General features: G+C 56.3%; 6 protein-coding genes across 6 annotated transcripts; 4 read left to right on the forward strand and 2 right to left on the reverse strand.

The window, feature by feature from the left end:
* Positions 1-79: 79 nt before the first annotated feature.
* Positions 80-8,310, forward strand: FA10DRAFT_247779 (ARM repeat-containing protein; the record flags this gene model as incomplete). Its single annotated transcript, XM_025519467.1, has 5 exons — positions 80-343; positions 440-3,337; positions 3,386-6,475; positions 6,689-6,870; positions 6,933-8,310. The coding sequence occupies 5 exons, from the start codon at positions 83-85 to the stop codon at positions 8,308-8,310; spliced, it is 7,809 nt and encodes a 2,602-aa protein (XP_025380727.1).
* FA10DRAFT_298909 (hypothetical protein) lies at positions 8,309-9,217 on the reverse strand. The gene is made up of 2 exons (XM_025524658.1): positions 8,959-9,217; positions 8,309-8,886 (listed from the first exon to the last, which is right to left on the reverse strand). The coding sequence occupies exons 1-2, from the start codon at positions 9,146-9,148 to the stop codon at positions 8,384-8,386; spliced, it is 693 nt and encodes a 230-aa protein (XP_025380728.1). The 5' UTR covers positions 9,149-9,217; the 3' UTR covers positions 8,309-8,383.
* Positions 9,218-9,326: 109 nt separating this feature from the next.
* FA10DRAFT_264168 (putative CRN1-a coronin) lies at positions 9,327-11,720 on the forward strand. Its single transcript, XM_025520544.1, has 6 exons — positions 9,327-9,453; positions 9,514-9,577; positions 9,637-10,318; positions 10,385-10,450; positions 10,519-10,617; positions 10,681-11,720. The coding sequence occupies exons 1-6, from the start codon at positions 9,422-9,424 to the stop codon at positions 11,487-11,489; spliced, it is 1,752 nt and encodes a 583-aa protein (XP_025380729.1). The 5' UTR covers positions 9,327-9,421; the 3' UTR covers positions 11,490-11,720.
* Positions 11,721-12,317: 597 nt separating this feature from the next.
* On the forward strand, positions 12,318-14,010 carry FA10DRAFT_264171 (putative lipase B precursor). The gene is made up of 4 exons (XM_025520545.1): positions 12,318-12,840; positions 12,926-13,295; positions 13,352-13,584; positions 13,667-14,010. The coding sequence occupies exons 1-4, from the start codon at positions 12,575-12,577 to the stop codon at positions 13,944-13,946; spliced, it is 1,149 nt and encodes a 382-aa protein (XP_025380730.1). The 5' UTR covers positions 12,318-12,574; the 3' UTR covers positions 13,947-14,010.
* A 167-nt stretch (positions 14,011-14,177) lies between these two features.
* FA10DRAFT_277326 (taurine catabolism dioxygenase) lies at positions 14,178-15,474 on the reverse strand (the record flags this gene model as incomplete). Its single annotated transcript, XM_025523371.1, has 3 exons — positions 14,178-14,782; positions 14,855-15,124; positions 15,204-15,474. The coding sequence occupies 3 exons, from the start codon at positions 15,472-15,474 to the stop codon at positions 14,178-14,180; spliced, it is 1,146 nt and encodes a 381-aa protein (XP_025380731.1).
* A 943-nt stretch (positions 15,475-16,417) lies between these two features.
* FA10DRAFT_224640 (MFS general substrate transporter) lies at positions 16,418-18,413 on the forward strand (the record flags this gene model as incomplete). Its single annotated transcript, XM_025518616.1, has 4 exons — positions 16,418-16,982; positions 17,056-18,144; positions 18,201-18,268; positions 18,339-18,413. 4 exons carry the CDS (start codon positions 16,418-16,420, stop codon positions 18,411-18,413), a joined length of 1,797 nt encoding a protein of 598 aa, XP_025380732.1.
* Between the last annotated feature and the right edge of the window lie 155 nt (positions 18,414-18,568).

The raw sequence follows: 18,568 nt of genomic DNA on the forward strand, positions 1-18,568 counted from the left end.
TGGGCAGGCGAGGTTTGAGTGCCGGCAGGGAGAGCACCAACAGAAGAAAGGAAGAAAGAAAAGGGGAAGGGTCCCGGCAATAATGAGGACAAAAGAGGTCAAGAACTGGATCGGAGCGTCGTCTTCTTCCACCGACGTAGAGAGCCCGTACGACAGCTCAGACGAGATGAAGCCCGACTCGCACATGTCGGCGCGCAAAGGCGGCCTCGAAGAGGAGGATACACTCTCAGTAGAGACTGTCACAGCGCAATGGGACGACTTCATGGCGCTCGTCAGCCGGAGAGTGGGGTCAGGGAGCACAAAGATCCGAATCGCCTTCATGAGGGACAGGCTGATGCCATTGGTCACGCAAGCGCTGGCGACAGATGGTGGGTACTTTCTTGGTTGGGATCGACTTCAGCATTTGAACTTTGCTCATCATAACGTTGAAACAGACAAGAGCGGCGGAGCAAAATTGAGTACAACGCAACAGATCGACCTCGTCTCCACGCTCGTCGAAACGTACCCCAGATATCAAGATAGACCTTCGTTGCTGCAAGCGCAACGTGTTGCGAGCGGTTTACTGCAAGCAAACGCCGAGGTGCTGCAGAACACCCTTTCATGGGCCGTGAAGGAAGAGGAGCGGCTGTGCAAGCCCGCCAGCCATGGCGCTCCCGTCACGGCGACATCGATGAGAGCAAATCTGCTGGGCTGGATGTGCCTCCTCTTTGCATTGCTGTGCCTGGAGCACGACCCGTCGACGTCACAACAATGGCCCTCTGTGGTCCGGTCTTTTGCATCACTCTACGAGAGCGTCGCCTTCGAGGCTTCCGATAAACCAACCGTGGCCAAGAGCGCAACAACCGCAACAAGGAGGGCAGTGCGCGGGTGTCACGCAGCCATTCCCCTTCTATTCAAGACGCTCTGCTCTATTCCCTCGCCAAAGATGGCGCCGATGCTTGGCCTCGTCGTTGATGTATGCTTCCACCTGCGCGTTGGCAAGGAGACGGAAAAAGGCTCACCAGACGGCGTCGGCCGTGCTTACGTTCGCGAGGCGAAGCCCGTCGTTCTCCAGTTCTACCTCACACATATTGTTTCGTCAAAGACACCTCTTGCGCTTCATATTCCCACGGCACTCGATCGATTCATTGCAAACGAATTAACCGACGAAAACATCTCCAAGACGATTCGTCCGACGATGGAGAAGATGCTCCTCCGTTCGCCCGAAGTCGCACTGCCCATCGTCCGATCATGCTTCGAGGCCTTCAGTGGCGACACTGCAGTCCATCTCCAGGCTCTCCGGCCTTCGATTTTGTCGGCCTCGCGATCAAGTTCTGCAAGCACACGACAAGGCTCTGTTGACCTCTTTCGTGTGCTCGCCTCCAAATGTCGGGATGAGGCAACGACGAAAGCCACCGTCGACGAGCTGCTCGCAACGCTCAAGGGTGGCAAGACTTCGAGCCCGGAGCAACGCGCATCCCTATTCGCGATGCTGGCAGAAGTGCGGCCATCTGTGTCGCTGAGTCCTGCCATCGCCGAGGGATTGTCCGCCTTGCTGGGGAAAGAAAGTCACGAAGGGTCAATGCAGGCTGCCGCGAGAGCCTTGAAAGAGCAGCTCGGCTGGTGTCTCGAGACGGACGTGGAGACTACGGCTTCCATCGCAGCGGCGATCAACAAGGAGGTGCAAAATGCCAAGCCTCCGCTTCGCAAGGCAGTCTGTCTCGCCTTGGGCGCCATGTTCTGGAGCTTGCCAGCAAGCCTCAACGCGACAGCGCAGGCGAAAAAGCTGGGCGAGAGTCTGTTGCCAGGCTTCGAGGCCAACCTCAAGAACGCATCTACAAATACCCTTACTTCGCCTGCCGGGCCGCTGGAGGGTTACATTGCCGTCGCTATCCTCGAGGGCAGACTGGCAACCTGGGGTCTTCCCAAGATCGACAGCTTCCTCAAGACAAATGAAGTGTCCAAGGGCCTGACGGCTCTATCGCCCAAGCCTTCTTTCCTCCTGAATGAAAAGGTCATTCGAAAGGTGGCAACAGCCGAGGAAGAGAAGTGGCTGCTTCATGCGCTCACCGCTCTGGTCCTCAGGAGGCCAGATGCCTTTGCACGAGACCCGGCAACCGTGCCATTTGCGCTGATTTTGGTGGCATTTTCGGGCAAGGATGCCTCTTCGAAAAAGGAGGCCATCTTGTCGATCGAGCAGCTGGTGAACGCGCACCCCAGTCTCACAGCTCGTCTGGTTCACCGAGGCATCATGGGCTGGCTCGACTCGAGGGAGCTGACTGCGCAAGTTCAACCGAGTGCCAGTGGCGATGACGACTCGACACCCAAGGCGAAGTCCGTGGGCAGAGAGCTGAGGGCCGCTCTGCTGGCTTGCACCACCATCGAGGAAAGCGTGGACGAGCAAATACGTCTGGACATCTTGACCGATTTTTTCGTTTTGGCGCATCACGGGGAGATGAATGGCCATGTTTTCGTCGAGCTCTGCCGCCAGTCGCACGTCGACCCAAAGGCTCTCGCAGAGGCCAGGATGACTCAGCTTGTTCAGGCGGCCCGAGAAGCGCTGCGAGTCAAGCAGCTACGGACCGCTGCTCTGTCAGCGCTCTCTACGCTCGTTTTAGTTGCTCCAGCTGCTGCGGTTGAACTTCTCTCTTCCGAAGTCCTCGCGAATCTCGACATCGAAGCGGTCAGATTGTTGACTCAAGACGACCTCGCTATGTGGCGGACGAGCCCCGATTCTCTCTACGTCGATGTGTTGGCTAAAGCGGACAAGAAGACGGCCGTGGACAAGAACCGAAAGGACGCCAGCTTGGAACAGTGGGAAGCGGAACTGCGCGAATCGATTGCGAAGAAAAAGGCCGCCGCCACCAAGTCACTCACCAAGGAGCAGCAGGCAGCCGTCGATGCGCAAAAGAGGACCGAAGCTGCAGTGCGAGCGAGGGTCACGAAATTGCAGACTCAACTCGTCGACGGCCTTCAAGTTCTGTGCAGCATCGCCAGTTCCGGGACAGAGGCCATTGATGTTAAAATGACTCCTCTGCTCCAGCAGCTCCTCGCCCTCGTCGCCATCCCACAGGCCGGTATTCTGGCTGGAGAAGAGCTGCAAGAGGCTCTGAGCGCCCTCGCGAATTGCTGCACTCCCCGCCTGGGAGAATTCCGAGTATTGATCAAGATTGCGCTTCTCCGAAGTATCAACGACGACCTCGTCGGCGAAGGCTTCCGGAGCGAGTCTCTCTGTGACCTCGTCCTTCGCATCTTGTATCGCCTGCGCTTCCTCTGCGATCAGGCTCCTCTCGATCTTGCATCCCTGTCCTTTGTCGAGGCTCTCATTACCCGAACCATCAAGGCTGGAGGGCTGGGAGTCTCGGACGGCCAGCAGGCAAGCAAAAAGGTAAAAGAAGCAAGCGAGGACGACCCTGACGACTCAGCTGTCGAGCAAGTCCAACTGGCACTTGACTTTATCTCCTTCCACACGTCCGCCTGCCAAGATGAGCGGTTCCCGAGGATCGTCTTCATCGACGATCTCACGCACGTTGTGGCAACGCAGACCTCTCTCTCCAAGGACGCTGTGGCTGCACTTCGTTCGCTAGGAGAGGCTATCAGGGCAACATCAAGGCCAGAGGACATTCAAAGGCTCCTTACACACGCCCTTGCCGACGAGGTCTACGTTCGCTCGGGATCTCTTCAGGCTTTGCAGCCATTGGATCTCACCGAGATGGACTTTTGCCTGCAGCTTTGGCTCGCCTGCCATGACGAAGACGAGGAGAACAGCAGGCTCGCTCTCAAGGCATGGGAGGAGAACGGCCTCGATGTCCCAACCAACTACGCATCACTTCTTGTGGGCATGCTTGAGCATGACCATCAGTTTGTCAGAGAAAGCACAGGCAAGGCACTGGCTGCCGCGGGAGAGATGCATCCCGAGACAGTGCCACAGCTCCTTGTTGACCTTCGAGAGCTGTACGAGCTGCGGAACGTCGAGCTGAAGCCGGAGCACGATCGCTTCGGCATGGTCATTGAAGAAACCGTCGATCGACCAGACCCGTGGTGGGTGCGTGGCGCGGTAGCCCAGGCTTTCCAGCACCTCTCTCCACTCTTTCTTGCCTCCGACCTGGTTCCCTTCTTCCAGTTCCTCATCGAGAGGCAAGCCCTGGGCGACCGCAGTGAATCTGTGCGCAAGATGATGCTCGATGCAGGCACAAACGTGGTCGATCGACACGGACAAGACCAGCTCTCGGAACTCATTTCCATGTTCGAGTCGTACCTCGCTCATCCGGCCTCGCAGACCAACGACGATGTGACGGAAGCTGTGATCATCCTGCTGGGTCGACTGGCTCGCCACCTGGACGCCTCGGACAAGCGCGTCGCTCACGTCGTCGACAGGCTCGTTGAGGCCCTCAAGACGCCCAGCGAGCTGGTCCAAGTGGCTGTGACTGACTGTCTGCCTCCATTGGCTGGTGCCATTGGCAGCGAGGTGCCTCGGCTTGTCGAACAGCTCTTCAAGGATCTCTTCTACGCGCCAAAGTACGCCGAGCGCAGAGGAGCCGCCTATGGCCTTGCTGGTCTCATCAAGGGCCGGGGTATCAGCAGCATTGCCGAATTCAGAGTCATGCAGCGCCTTGAGGACGCCATCGGTGACAAGAAGAATGTCAACGCGAGGCAGGGCGCGCTCATGGCATACGAGACCCTCATTGCCACGGTCCAGCGCCTCTTTGAGCCGTACTTGGTCGCCATCCTCCCTCACCTCCTCGCCTGCTTTGGTGATGGTGCCACCGAAATCCGTGAGGCCACGTCAGACACAGCCAGGGTCATGATGTCCAACGTCTCGGGCTACGGCACAAAGGTCATGATGCCCTCGCTCCTCGCCGGACTCGAAGAGAAGCAGTGGCGGACGAAGAAGGGTGCAATTGAACTACTCGGCTCAATGGCGTACTGTGCCCCACGCCAGCTCTCTGAATTCCTTCCCACCATCATTCCCAAGCTCAGCGAGCCCATCAAAGACTCTCACACCCAGGTCCGACAGGCGGCCGAGCGCGCTCTCAAGGGATTTGGAGATGTCATTTCCAACCCAGAGGTCAAGCAGCTTGTGCCATCCATCATGAAAGCCCTCATCGACCCCAACGCCAAAACACCCGTGGCGCAACGAGCGATTCTCGCACAGAAGTGGGTCCACGTCCTCGATGGACCGTCTCTCGCCCTCATCATTCCCGTCATCGATCGAGGTCTTCGAGGGCGGGGTGCGCAGGTGCAAAAGGACGCAGCGAGGATCGTGGGCAACCTGTCGAGCATCACCGACTCCAAGGACTTTGTCCCGTACCTCGACAGCCTCGTTCCTCTTGTGCGGAACGTCTTGGTGTCGCCTGTGCCCGATGCCCGAGCGACGGCGGCAAAGGCGCTGGGCACTCTCGTGGAGCGTCTGGGAGAGATCCACTTTGTCGACTTGGTACCCTCGCTACTCCAGATTCTCAAGTCAGATGCAAGCGGCGTCGACCGACAGGGTTCGGCGCAAGGTCTGGCCGAGGTCTTGGCAGGATTGGGCATCGAACGCATGGAGGCCCTGCTACCCGACATCATCAACAATGCCTCGAGCTCGAGAGCGACGGTGCGCGAGTCTCATATCCTCCTTCTCATCTACCTGCCCGCCACCTTCGGTCACCGCTTCGAGCCCCACCTTGGCCGCATTGTCTCGCCCATTTTGGGCGGTATTGCAGACGAGACGGACAGCGTCCGCGAGGCGTCGATGCGTGCGGGTCGCATGATCATTGCAAACTACTCGAACAAGGCTGTAGATCTGCTGCTGCCCGAGCTGGAGCGTGGCCTCTTCGACGAAAGCTGGCGTATCCGAATGTCGTCGATCCAGCTCATTGCTGACCTGCTCTTCCGCATCACGGGCATCAGCGGCAAGAACGAGGTCGAGGCCGAGGAAGAAGGCGAGGAAGGACCACAGGAAAACGTCGTGGCAGGTCATTCGATTCAGAAGACGCTGGCAGAGGCCCTGGGCGTGGAGAGGCGGGACCACATCTTCGCCTCGCTCTACATTCTCCGTCAAGATGCCGTCGTCAATGTCCGACAGGCGGGTGTCAATGTCTGGAAGGCGCTGGTCAACAACACGCCGAAGATGGCCAGGGATATTCTCTCGATTCTCATCGACATGATCATCCGGCTGCTGGCGCAGGGTATCGAATCGAGAGAGACGGCTGCCCGTGCCTTGGGCGAGCTCGTGTCAAAGTTGGGCGAGCGGATCTTGAGCGAGAGCATTCCTCTGCTCAGGCTCCGCGGCATCGAGGCGCAGGACGACGACGAGATGCGCGTGGGCGTGTGCTTGGCTGTGACGGAGATTCTCCAGAGCAGCACCGACCACCAGCTCGAAGACCACGAGGAGGCGCTCGTGGCGATTGTCAAGCAAGGGCTCGTCGACGAGGCTCAAGAGGTCCGGGAGGCTGCGGCAGAGGCATTTGATGCATTGCGGGCCCATATGGGTGCAGCAGCCATTGATGCTATTGTTCCAGCCCTCCTCGAGGCTTTGCAGGCGGATGACGAGGAGGAAGAAGAAGAAGAAGAAGAGGAGGAAGAGAAGGAGGAAGAACGGGAAGGCGGAGAAGCGGAACAGGAAGAGGACAAAGACGAGGACGAGGACGCTGACGAGGACGCTGACGAGGACGCTGACGAGGACGCTGACGAGGACGCTGACGAGGACGCTGACGAGGACGACGAGGAAGAGGAAAGAGCAGACCAGTCTACGAGGGCGCTTCAGGCGCTTCAGGAGATCATGCGTGGAAGTGCAGACTCTGTCTTCCCTGTTCTTGTTCCCAGCCTCATTGAACAGCCCATCAGCGCTTTCAACGCTACAGCCCTGGCTACTTTGGGAACGCTTGCTGGCCAGGCTCTTTACAAGAGGTAAGTGACACTGCATACATTCTGGTCCTCCTTGATCAAGACGCTAACCCACTCTGATCTAGAATCGGTACAATTCTTGCTGCCCTGGCCGACTCGATCGAGGTGGAAGAGGACGAAGAGGAGCGAGAGGTGCTTGTGTCTGCGTTGGAGGCTATTCTCACATCCATCTACGAGTACGATGGTGTCTACCAGCTCATGACCGTCCTCCTCTCCTGGACCGGCAGCTCAGATGATGCGAAACTTCGAGCTCGTGGATGCCACTACTTTGCCACGTACTGTCGGGTCAAGGCGGAGGATGCCGATCTGGGAACGTATGGTCTCGACTGGATCCGCAGGCTCGTCTCCCTCTTCGATGACCCCAACGAAGTCGTCGTCGATGAGGCCGTTCCTGCCTTCGATGCACTCGTCAAGACGGTGCCCAAGGAGGACCTCGAGACAATCGCCGTCCCTCTACGGCATACGCTCGAGACAACGGGACAGGTCGGTAAAGTCTTACCAGGCTTCCAGCGACCAAGGGGTGCCGCTCCACTTGGCGCCGTCTTCCTGGCCGGTCTTATGAATGGCACTCCGGACGAGAGGGAGCAGGGCGCTTTGGGTCTGGCCGACATTGTGGAGCGATCTTCTTCCGAGTCGATCAAGCCTCTGATTGTTTCCATGATCGGTCCTCTGATCCGCGCCTGTGGCGACAGACACCTTCCGCATGTCAAGGCTGCCATCCTGTATGCGCTTTCTGCGATGCTCCGCTACCCGCAACATTGTAAGCCCTTCTTCCCTCAACTCCAGCGCTCCTTCCAGAAGGCCGTCAGCGATCCGTACAGCGTAAAGGTCCGCACCACCGCCGGGCAAGGTCTGGGCAGGCTCATGGCCCACCAGCAACGCGTCGATGGCGTCATTGGCGACCTCGCAACGGCGGCGTCGCCAGGCAATATTCCGAGCGCACAAGCGACATCGGACATGCTTGACCAGGCCACGTCTGCTGCGAGGGCGTTGGCCAGGGTCCTCGAGGCAGCCCCTGCCAGCAACATCTCAGCAGCGGCCTGGCAGAACGTCGTCGCCTACTTCGATGGCGCCTTCAACACTACTGGTCTGCAGGATCAGTACAAGCAAGCCGTAGCCGATGCGGTGGGCTCCATGGCCGTCTCTGCGCCCATTTCGGATCTCGAAGGCCTCCTCTCAAGACACATTGTCCTCAACGGTGGGAGCACCCAGCCGAACGATCCGGCCCTTGCTTCTTTGAGCGTGGCAGAGTGCATGGACAAGGCGGCGGAGAATTTGCATGCGGCAGCGCCCGATGGTAAGCCACAGAGGCTGGCGAGGCTCGTCGGAGGGTGGGTTCATGATGGACCCAGCATCGCCAGGCCCGCCAGGGAGGCGAAAGAGCTCATGAAGAGCAGGCTGCCCTGGGCTAGGGACGACGCGGTGCGAGAAGTTCTAGACTAGTCTCTTCTCCCACATATGTATTTCACCTCACTCAAAAAAGAGAGACGTAATGAAGTAATGAATGCAATTGCCTCTAAGCGGTCGAAACCTTGCTGACACCATCGTCTCTCGTATCCTCTCTCAATTCAGCCAACGACTCTGGTTGCTCGTAGTCCTCCTGCTCCAACTCCTCGGCCAACCTTTGCTCGCGAGCCCAGTCGACGAGGCCCAGCCTCCTCACCCTCGGAGCGCCCACTTCCCTCGGGAGAACCTCGTCTCTCGTCAGCGTGACGCCAATATACCGTCGGCCAAGTTTTCTCTTCAGCAGCGATGCGCTCGGGTGCGACTTGACCAGCTCCATCTTTGGCTGCACCTTAATCTTGTCGAACGGCGAAATCTTCAGCCCCGCCAGCTTGGCCGAAAGACTCTCGACCTTGGTCTCTGCATCTTTGGGGATCGGATTGGGCCGGTAGAAGCACACAAAGCCCGGCTCGACGGCGTACAGCGTGTGGTCTCGGCCCATCTTTACGTTTTCGCCAGGATGCCACGACGTGCCGCGCTGCCGCAGGATGATTTCGCCTGCCTTTACATATTGCCCTGTATTCACGAGGATGCCTCAGACTCATCAGTATGACAAGAGATTGCGACCATTGTGCAATTGCCACTCACCGCCGGAGCGCTTGACGCCCAGACGCTTTCCGGGACTGTTGCGATTGTTCTTGGTCGAACCGCCGCCTCGTTTTGTCGAGTTTCGCACCTGGACCGCCGCACCAAATGCAAAAGGGGCGAGTATTTGTGAGAGAGGTACGTGTGAGGCCGAGGCAAGCGATGACGACGCCTGACGAAGGAGCAGCACCATCTTCGCAAGCTCTGAAGGTAGCTTTGCAGACTCTGAAAGTGACCTTGTCAGGAGCGGAGGAAGAAACGTAAAAAAAGAAAAATGAGGTAGTCGGACGAGCGATCTGCAGTCCGCGCCACGTGGAAAGTAAGGCGCTTGTGGCGCAGGAAGCTCTGAGACCTCCTTTCCTCCAGCGAATGAAGAACTCGTGTGGCTGCTAATCTCGCGACATAGCCTCACTGCACTTCTTCCTCCGCTAGACCTCCCTCCTAACATCGCACCCACACCGGCAGCATGAGTCGCTTTGTTCGCCCTTCCAAATACAGGTAAGTACAAGAGCTGAGAAGAGGCAAATCAGACATATTAGCTGACAGAAGCCTGCTAAGACACGTCTATGGGGAAGCTGCCAAGAAAGAAGGTTGCTACGACAACGTCAAGGTCACCAACAATGTAGGTGGTTGTGATCCTCTGATCGTGCTGGTCAAAAATGTGGCTGACCCTTTCCTCAGGCTTGGGACACGAATCTCGTCTCGACCAATGGGACGTACCTCTCACTTTCCTGGAATGCCTCAGGGGGCGGAGCTTTCGCGATTCTTCCCTTGGACCGACCAGGCAAATTGCCCGACATCTATCCGCTCTGCCGAGGGCACACTGCTGCCGTCCTGGACACAGACTTCTCTCCTTTCCACAGCGATATCGTAGTCTCTGGAGCCGATGATGGCACGTTGGGCGTGTGGAAGGTGCAGCCGGACCTGTTCGACATTCTTGACCTCGACGAGAAGGCAAAGGAGCGAGCCGGCGGAGTCAAGGACCTGAGCCCCGTCGTTCGGCTCAATACGGGCGGCAGACGCGTGGGCCAGGTTCTCTTTCATCCGACAGCAGAAGGCGTCGTGGCAGCCAGTACTTCGGATCATCAGATCAAGCTGTTCGACATCACGACGGCTGCCTCTGGTGGGGCCGGAGCTGGGGACCAGCAGGCGACTGTCTCGTTGACGGGGGCAAAGGACTCTATTCAGAGCCTCGACTACGACTATGCCGGCAATCGGCTCGTGGCAACGAGCAGGGACAAAAAGCTTCGCGTCTTCGACCCGAGAAAGGGCAGTGAAGCGGTCATGATGGGCGACGGTCACCAAGGTGTAAAGGGTGCTCGAGTCACATGGTGTGGCAACAGCGAAAGGATCATTACGACAGGTTGGTGCCGCTTGGCTGAATTGCGGAAGATCATAGAACATTGACGCAAATGTTCTCGTGTTGCAGGTTTCAGCAAGATGAGCGATCGCCAGCTCTTCCTGTGGGACGCGCGGTCGTTGGACAAACCCATCAGTACGTTGTCTGGCTCACACTCGCCGACGCATCATATTCTTTGGACATGTATACTGATTATTTTGCAGAGTCCGTCAACGTTGACTCGAGCAACGGCGTGGTGATGCCATTCTGGAGTGACAACAACGTCGTCTTCCTCGCAGGCAAGGGAGATGGCAACATCCGATGTGAGTGCATCCTTCTTATTAATGACACTTTCTCTTGCTGATAAATCCTACACTCTCTTTCAGACTACGAGCTTGATAGCGACGAGTTGCACTACCTCCAAGAGTACAAGTCAACGGACCCGCAACGTGGTATGACTTTCGTGCCGAGGCGGTCCCTGAAAGCGGAGGAGAACGAGATCGCGCGGGCCTACAAGGTCACGGGTAACATGATCCAGCCCATCTCCTTCTACGTTCCTCGAAGGGCCGAGTCTTTCCAGTCAGACATTTTTCCGCCCGCGCGGTCTTCGGTTCCGGCCTTGTCAGGAAAGGACTTCTTTAATGGGAAGCAGGCACTTCCAAACCTCGTCAGCTTGGAAGATGGCTCTGGTCTCAAAGCACCTGTGTCAGCGCCTGCGCCGATCTCTGCTCCATCGACTCCCTTGCCTTCCACGCCAGCTGCGGCACCCGAGCCGAGAGCACAGCAAAAAGAGGAGGCGACCCCCGCGCCTCGGAGACTGCCTTCGCCCGAGCGCAAGGCTCCCTCAGCAACGGCCACTCCACTCACCGCACCTTCGACTACGTTTGAGGCCCGAAGAGAGCTTTCGCGACCAAGCTCTCCTGTCAAAACGACTTTCAAGCCGTCGGCTGCGATGGATTCAACCAAGGAGATTAGCCCCTCGGCTCCCTCCTATGCAAACGGAGGCAGCAGTGATGCGAAAAGAGGGGTGCACGCCGAGCATGCCCACGACGGAGAAAAAGCGGAGCTCAAGAGGAAAGTCGAAGAGCTGACGGACAAACTCGGCGAACGAGAAAGTCTGATTAGGACTCTCGAGCTCGAGATTGAGAAGCTCAAGATCAACCAGGCCAAGGTCAGAGAGGCCATTGGCTTCTGATCCATCTCGTTGCTTTCTAGGCCCTTCTACTACTTGGCATGCCGGACAATTCGTCATATTATTGCCGTCTCTCGAAATTCTAGATGCATCCCCTTTCTTCGTACAGCACATGTGCCCCCCAAAAACCTTCCATACCCCGTCATAACCGTAAAGTGAAGCGGAGCACGAGATGCTGCAACGTATACCGATGATTGATCGGAGCAGATGCTAGGCTCTCGGTAGTTGTTTTTTGAGTGTTTCGTCCAGTCTGTGTCACGTTTGCACCTGCCCCCTCCCCCCTCTTCCCCCCGGGGGTCAATGTCGCCACACTACTAAGGGACCTCTGGAGCAAATAAATAGTCCGCCCCGTTATTGACGTAAAGACGAAGCATTTGACGCGGAGTCTGGACTCGAGCCGGCCGGGGAAGTGTTCGATTGGGATGGTCTGGGAAAAAGAGAAGAGCAGTTTGAAAAGGAGCTCAGAATTTCAACGGAGTAGCGCTTAATTCGAATTTGGCTGTGGCTTGCTTCAGCAGTGTTGCACAGAGCGAGCATGAGATCGATGCACCCCTAAATCTTCGATGTGGTCGCTTGCGCAAGATGCGGGTTCCAAATGCATGCCACCACGGCCAATCAGCTGAGTTTAACAGTCCAGACACATACGTGCAGGTGATTGTGCATCGAGTGATGCCTACGTGGGGTTAAATTAATTTATGCTTCTTCTGCTGCCCGGAGATCTAGGCCAACTTCAGTTTTTTCGACTAAGAGGTAATTTACGTTCCTGCCGCTGAGTTCCTGGTGCTCGACCTTTATTCCATCGGTGTTTGTCCGCCTGTGGCTAGACCGCTTCCATGAGCAGCACTTCTTCCCGTAGATCAATGTTGATTGTCGGAGAAGAGATTGTGGGGAGAAGATTTGACGTCGTACGGACACCGTGGCTGGTGCCCCACACCGTTCCCAAAGATGTCGAGAGCGAAGAACGGCCGGGATCGAGAAAGGCATATAAGCCGCCGTGCACCATCAGCAGAGTTTGAAGGCATCCATAAGCTCGTCCACCCTCGTCTCACCTCATCAACTTCTACGATACCGCGGAGAAAAGTGCAAAGATGTTCTTCAAGTTCTCCCTGCTCTGCGCCCTTGTGTCCGTCGCCGTCGGATTGCCAACCTCGTCTATTCCTCAAGGCGCCGACCCTGCCTTCCAGGTTCCTCAAGCGACCCTGGACGCCAGCATCGTGTGCCCCAACCAACCTGGTGGCTCTTACATCGGGGTGACCAAGCCCGTCCTCCTCCTCCCTGGCACTGGTACCTCGGGTTCAGTGTCTTGGGATCACACCTATGTTCCCTTGCTCACACAGCTTGGCTACCAGCCTTGGTGAGCTTCCGGCTCTTTCACCGTGGATTGTCTCATTGTTGCCTGACACGGTTGCCCGCTCTCCACCTTTACCTGTTCCTTCCAGCCACGTTTCGCCTCCCAACAACATGCTTGAGGATCTTCAGGACGGCGCCGAATACGCCGTCAACGGTGTCCGCCGCCTCTACTCTCAATCCAGGAAGCCAGTCCCGGTCATGACCTGGTCCGCCGGCGGTCTCATCGCCCAGTGGAGCTTGACCTTCTTCCCTCAGACGCGCGAAAAGGTCGACCGAGTCGTTGCCTTCGCCCCCGACTACCGCGGAACAATTGAGGCTTATCTCCTCACTTCGCTCCAGTACATCAGCCCTAGCATCTGGCAGCAGCAGACATTCAGCCACTTTGTCACAACTCTTGCCAATGCCGGTGGTTTCCAGACGATCAAGCCCACCACGACGATGTACTCGATCACTGACGAGGTATGTCATGGCTCTACCACGCAAAGCAGCACCTTTTCGCTGAAGATGCCCCGCAGATCGTTGAGCCAGAGACGCCTGATGAGATTGCCTCGGGCTACTTGCCGGGTGCCTCCAACAACCGCATCCAGGACACCTGCGGTCCGCTTTTCCTCCTCGAGCACAGTCAGCAACTCTTCAACCAGGCCACTTACACCATTGCCACGGCGGCCCTGAGCTCAAAGAGTGGTCAGGCACCTGACGGAAGCTTGACGACAGCCAATTGCTCGGAGCTGCCTCCCGCTGGACTTACGTAGGTGTACCTCTCTCTTCGGTTCTTCGGTCTCACTCTGGCTCACAAATTACTGCTATATGCACTGTCACTCCTTCTGCAGCCCTGCCGACGTCTTGTTCGACGTGACAATTATTCCTCAGGCAGGTGCCAACATCATCATCGGACCCAAGACGACTTGCGAGCCAAAGATTCGGTCGTACGCGGCCAAGTACGACAACCAGCCCAACTTGTGCTTCAACAACCTCACCCAATCGCAGCAGTACGCAAACGCCAAGGGCTTCACGGCCCCCTTCACGACGCAGCAGCAGGTGGCCGACTACGTTGCTGGCTCGAGCAACGACACCGCGGCTATCAAGAAGGCTGTTGGCGTTTCCTCGTGATTGCCCGTCGCTTTTGGCGTCTCTCCCTAATTCTGCGCCCTACATTTACTTTCGAATTCTGGGGTCATCATCCCTCAGCGCTAGCTTCTAGAAAAAGTTCGCTATTTTTCTCAATCTTCTTTAAAATGCATGACTTGCCGGGCCATTGCTCACACCGCCCACAGAAGAAAGAATGAAATCTGTCATTATTGCATCAAAAGTGGTCGTAGCAGTAGTGAAGAATGGGTTGTTTTAAATCAATCTGCCAACACCAAGCTCATCGCGGCGGGATCGCGAATTAGGGTCGTGGTAGGGACGCTCGCCCAGCGAAACGGCACGGACGCCCGCTCGGTCTCCGAGTCCATCGTAGTCGGGTGTAGCGGCGTGGTAGACGGATCTGTTGTCCCAGATTGCCAAGTCATCCTTCTGCCATCTGAAACGGACCTGGGCGGTATGGCTCGACGTGACGAGGTCGAGGATGTATTGTTTGAGCAGATTTGATTCCTTGGTCGTCAGATTCTCAATTTCCTGGAAGTGAGTTCCCAGGCCGAAGACGCTGTTCCAGCCTGTGACGGGATTGGTGCGGATGAAAGGGTGGAACGCTTCAAGCTTCTCTCCGACGTTGTCGGGCGAACCTCGTGGGCCGGGGTGAACGCGGAAGCCACCACGCTCGGCAGCAGCATTGAAGTGCGGCTGGGCAAAGCGGCCGACGAGCGTGTCGGCAAATGCCCTGAGCTGAGGAGACAAGAGGTCGTAGATCTCGTAACCACTCGACCAGAGCGTGTCACCACCAGTGGCGGGCAGTGTGTGAACCTTCAAGCTCGTGTAGTCCGAGGGAACCGGCTCAAAAGTGATGTCTGTTACAGGTAAGCACAAATGAGCAAAATAAGCTCGGGATGTTGATTGTAACAGATCGAGACAGCACTCACCGCTGTGCCATTCTTCAGCGTTAGTCAGGCGCTGATCAAATGACTTTCGAAGGTTGGAGGAGATGACGGAAATGCTGTTGTCCTTGTTCTGCGTTCCCTTGTCATCGACGGCGTTGTACTTTTGATCCCTCTCTGCGTTGTAGATAGGGTGGATGTGTAGACCGCTTGAAGCAGGCTTGCCGGCAAGGTGACCGAGGCGATCGGTCAATGCCTTCTGTTCGTCGGCAGTGATATCCTGGCCACGGAAGAAGACAACGCCACGGCGAGAGACTTTGTGAGGAAGAGGGTAGACATTTATTAGCGGCAATCGAGAGGAGTGCGAATGAAGAAGCAGCGTTCTTGCACTCACTGATGATGGCGAGCTCTCGAAGAAGGTCATCAGCGTTGGGAGCGTTGATAAGGTCCTTGAGCTGGACCGTGGGAAACTCGCGACCGATGACAGGCGTGACGTCAAAGTGCTCGTATTTGTCGAGGATGCCGCTAAGTTGAAGTGGCGCGCGGGGGTATGATTCGGTGTTGGCAACCGCCTCGTTGGCCTTGGGAATGTTGGCAGCGGCCTTTGTAGGCACGGGAGTTGGAGCAGCAGCAAACTGCGACTGCACTTCAGCGACGGGTGCCATTTTTCAAGTTCCTGTCCGGCGGTCTAGAGAGAGGGAAAGATGGACGAAAGATGGGGAAGACAATCCTGAGCAGTGGCTGGTATTTATGATGGCCTCTTCGGCAACTGCTTGCGATCGCTAGGTACTCTCGCTGCTCTTTGCATCTGCTACAACGCGGCACATGCCCCGTGAATGTCGTGCTTTCTCACTCAGCACCTCACTCGAATCTCCAGCGTATTGTAATTGCTTCTTCGACTCCTCCTGGCTCACCTCAGCCGCGCGTACCTAGCAGCGACGGGCGCCTCCTCCCGGGCTCGAGAAGGCGAGCGCGGTAAATCAAAGCTAGGGGTCCTGTCCTAGAACAGAGATACGCAATGAGATAACGAAATTGCGTGCGCGTCTTTGGCTGCTGACGACATTTTTGATTCTGAGCACGCAATCGCGCTTTCTTTGCCTGGCCCACCCCAAGCCGCTTTCTTCGTTCTACTCAACGTCGGCCGAGTTAGACAAGAAGCTCACTGACGTGCTCACAACGCGGCCTCTCGACATAGATAGAGGACATAGGTCTGCTAGATTCCTTAGCTGCAAAGACGCACTAAAGACCGAGAACACCTTGATCCTATTACAGTGTCGGTCAATTCGGCGCCAGTGTATAAGCTCTCTATCTCTTATAGCACGCAACCATCTCGCAATGGACCCTAGGTCGAGCGCAAAGAACGAGCACGGCAGGAACAGAGTGGTCTCGGACTTCCTCGAAGTGGTAACTTTACAGAGTGAGGCATCAATGGCCCAAGATAGGGTGAAATGGCGTGAGGAACGGCGTCATCATGCCGTGCCTGGGATGGCAAGGAAGTGCACGATGTCTGCCCAGCCCTGATTTCCTATAATCCTTTAATTACCGTAAATGTAACGAAATCGCCGTCGGACCGCGCTTCTCATCCTGTCTTCGCAGGCAACCTTCAAGATGGACTCTGGACAAGTGGAAGGGGCAGCCCACGAGCTCTACCGTAGTGGCCTTCTTCAAGTCCCTGCCCACAGCTCTGAGGTAGCGGCAGCTGAGAGCACGGAAGTGTCCACGAGTCCTGAGCTCGATGACAAGAAATCACTGGCATCGACCCGATCGTCGTCCGTATTGCAAGACACTGTGCCACCACTAGCCTCAAACCCTGCCGCACCTTCGCGCTTACTCGATCTCTTCCGTAGAAGCAAGCGGAACGACTGGGATGCGATAGCGACGCAACCCTCAGTCTTTGACGACCTTGACTTTGCCAAACGAAATGCTGCCCATCCGTTGTGGGAAAATCGGCAACGCTTCGACCCACTTTTCCGTTGGACTTGGGGCGAGGAGAGAAAACTAGTGCGGAAGATGGATCTTCGCATCGCCCTCTGGGCTTCCATTATGTTCTTCTGCTTAGACCTCGACCGTGAAAACATCGCCCAAGCCAACTCCGACAACCTCCTCGACGACCTGGGACTCGACACAAACGACCTGAACCTCGGCAACACCTTATTTAAAGTCGCGTTCCTTTGTGAGTCAACAGTGCCTCTCGATCGAGATCTATGGGTCGCCAATGTTGCTGACTAGACAGCTATATCGACCAGGCGCCGAGCTTCCTTCACAGATGATCAGTAAGCGGGTGGGAGCAGACCGATGGGTGCCAGCACAAATCTGCATCTGGAGCATCTTTTCGGGCGCTCAATTTTGGATGAAGGGTCGGACTTCGTTTCTCGCACTACGCTTTTTCATAGGAGCGCTGCAGGGCGGCTTTATTCCAGACGTTGTGCTGTGGCTCAGCTACTTTTTTACCAAGCAAGAGCTCCCACTTCGTTTGGCAATCTTTTGGCTCTCCAACTACCTCGTCAAGATCATTGGCCCCTTTTTGGCACTCGGTCTTCTCCGTCTGCGTGGCCACGGTGGCCATGCGGGCTGGCAGTATTTGTTCCTCATCGAAGCCGTTTTGACCCTCGTAGTCGGCCTTTTTGCCTTTGTCAACATGCCTGCGGGTCCCACACAGACGAAGAATTGGTTTTGGAGAAAAGGATGGTTTACCGAGCGCGAGGAAAAGATCATCGTCAATCGCGTTATCCGAGACGACCCAACAAAGGGCTCCATGCACAATCGTCAGGGTATCGATTGGAAAGCTTTTCGGACTAGTCTTAAAGACTACGACATGTGGCCGCTCTACCTCATCGGCGTCACTTTCCTGATTCCGTCGTATCCCCTATCCAACTACCTAACTCTTCAGCTTCGACATCTTGGCTTCAGCACGGAACAAACAAACGCCCTCTCTGTTCCGGCGCCCGCCATCGGAGTCGTCCTCCTCTTCCTGGTTGTCATTGTGTCCGAGGTCGTCGACAATCGTTCTTTTGTGGCCATGTCACAGAGCGTTTGGTTCTTTCCCCTTTGTTTTGCGCTGTACGCGCTGCCAAGCGATGCTAGCCCTTGGACCTTCTGGGCGGTAGCAACCCTGCAGCAGGGCTTTCCGTACGTGCACGCCATTCAGGTCGCATGGGTTTCTCGTCAGTCAGGCTCGGTACGCACGCGAACGATCAGCGCTGCGCTCTATAATATGCTCGTCCAAGTGTCAGCTATTATTGGCGCCAATGTCTATCAGCAATCCGACGCGCCGCAATATCGAAAGGGTAACTTGGCCCTTGCGATCCTGTCTCTTTGCGTCTGCTTCCTCTATGGTGAGACGTTCCTTCTTTTGCTCAAGACTTCACTGCTTACCTCGTCTCTTCACCAGTGGCAACGTATTACTACTACCGATGGCGCAATGCCACTCGTGACAGGATTTGGAACGCAATGTCCAGAGTGAGTTCGCCCCGATAGTCACTTGTTTCTGTTCTGACTCGATGACCCTGACACAAATGACAATTTGCAGGACGAGCAACTGAATTATCTCGACACGACAACTGACGAAGGCAATCGCAGACTTGATTTCCGTTTTGCCACCTGATGTATCTCACGACACACGCAATGTCCCCTGTCTTGTTCACCAACCACTGTGTATAAATTGAAATCAATCTGGTCAGACGTATAAGAGGCAGTTACCGAAGCTTTCTGGGCAGAGATGAATCGTAGAGCCGGGGCATAGAGCATTGCTGGTTCCTT

Source organism: Acaromyces ingoldii (assembly GCF_003144295.1).
Source record: "Acaromyces ingoldii strain MCA 4198 unplaced genomic scaffold FA10scaffold_1, whole genome shotgun sequence".
Classification (NCBI taxonomy): domain Eukaryota; kingdom Fungi; phylum Basidiomycota; class Exobasidiomycetes; order Exobasidiales; family Cryptobasidiaceae; genus Acaromyces; species Acaromyces ingoldii.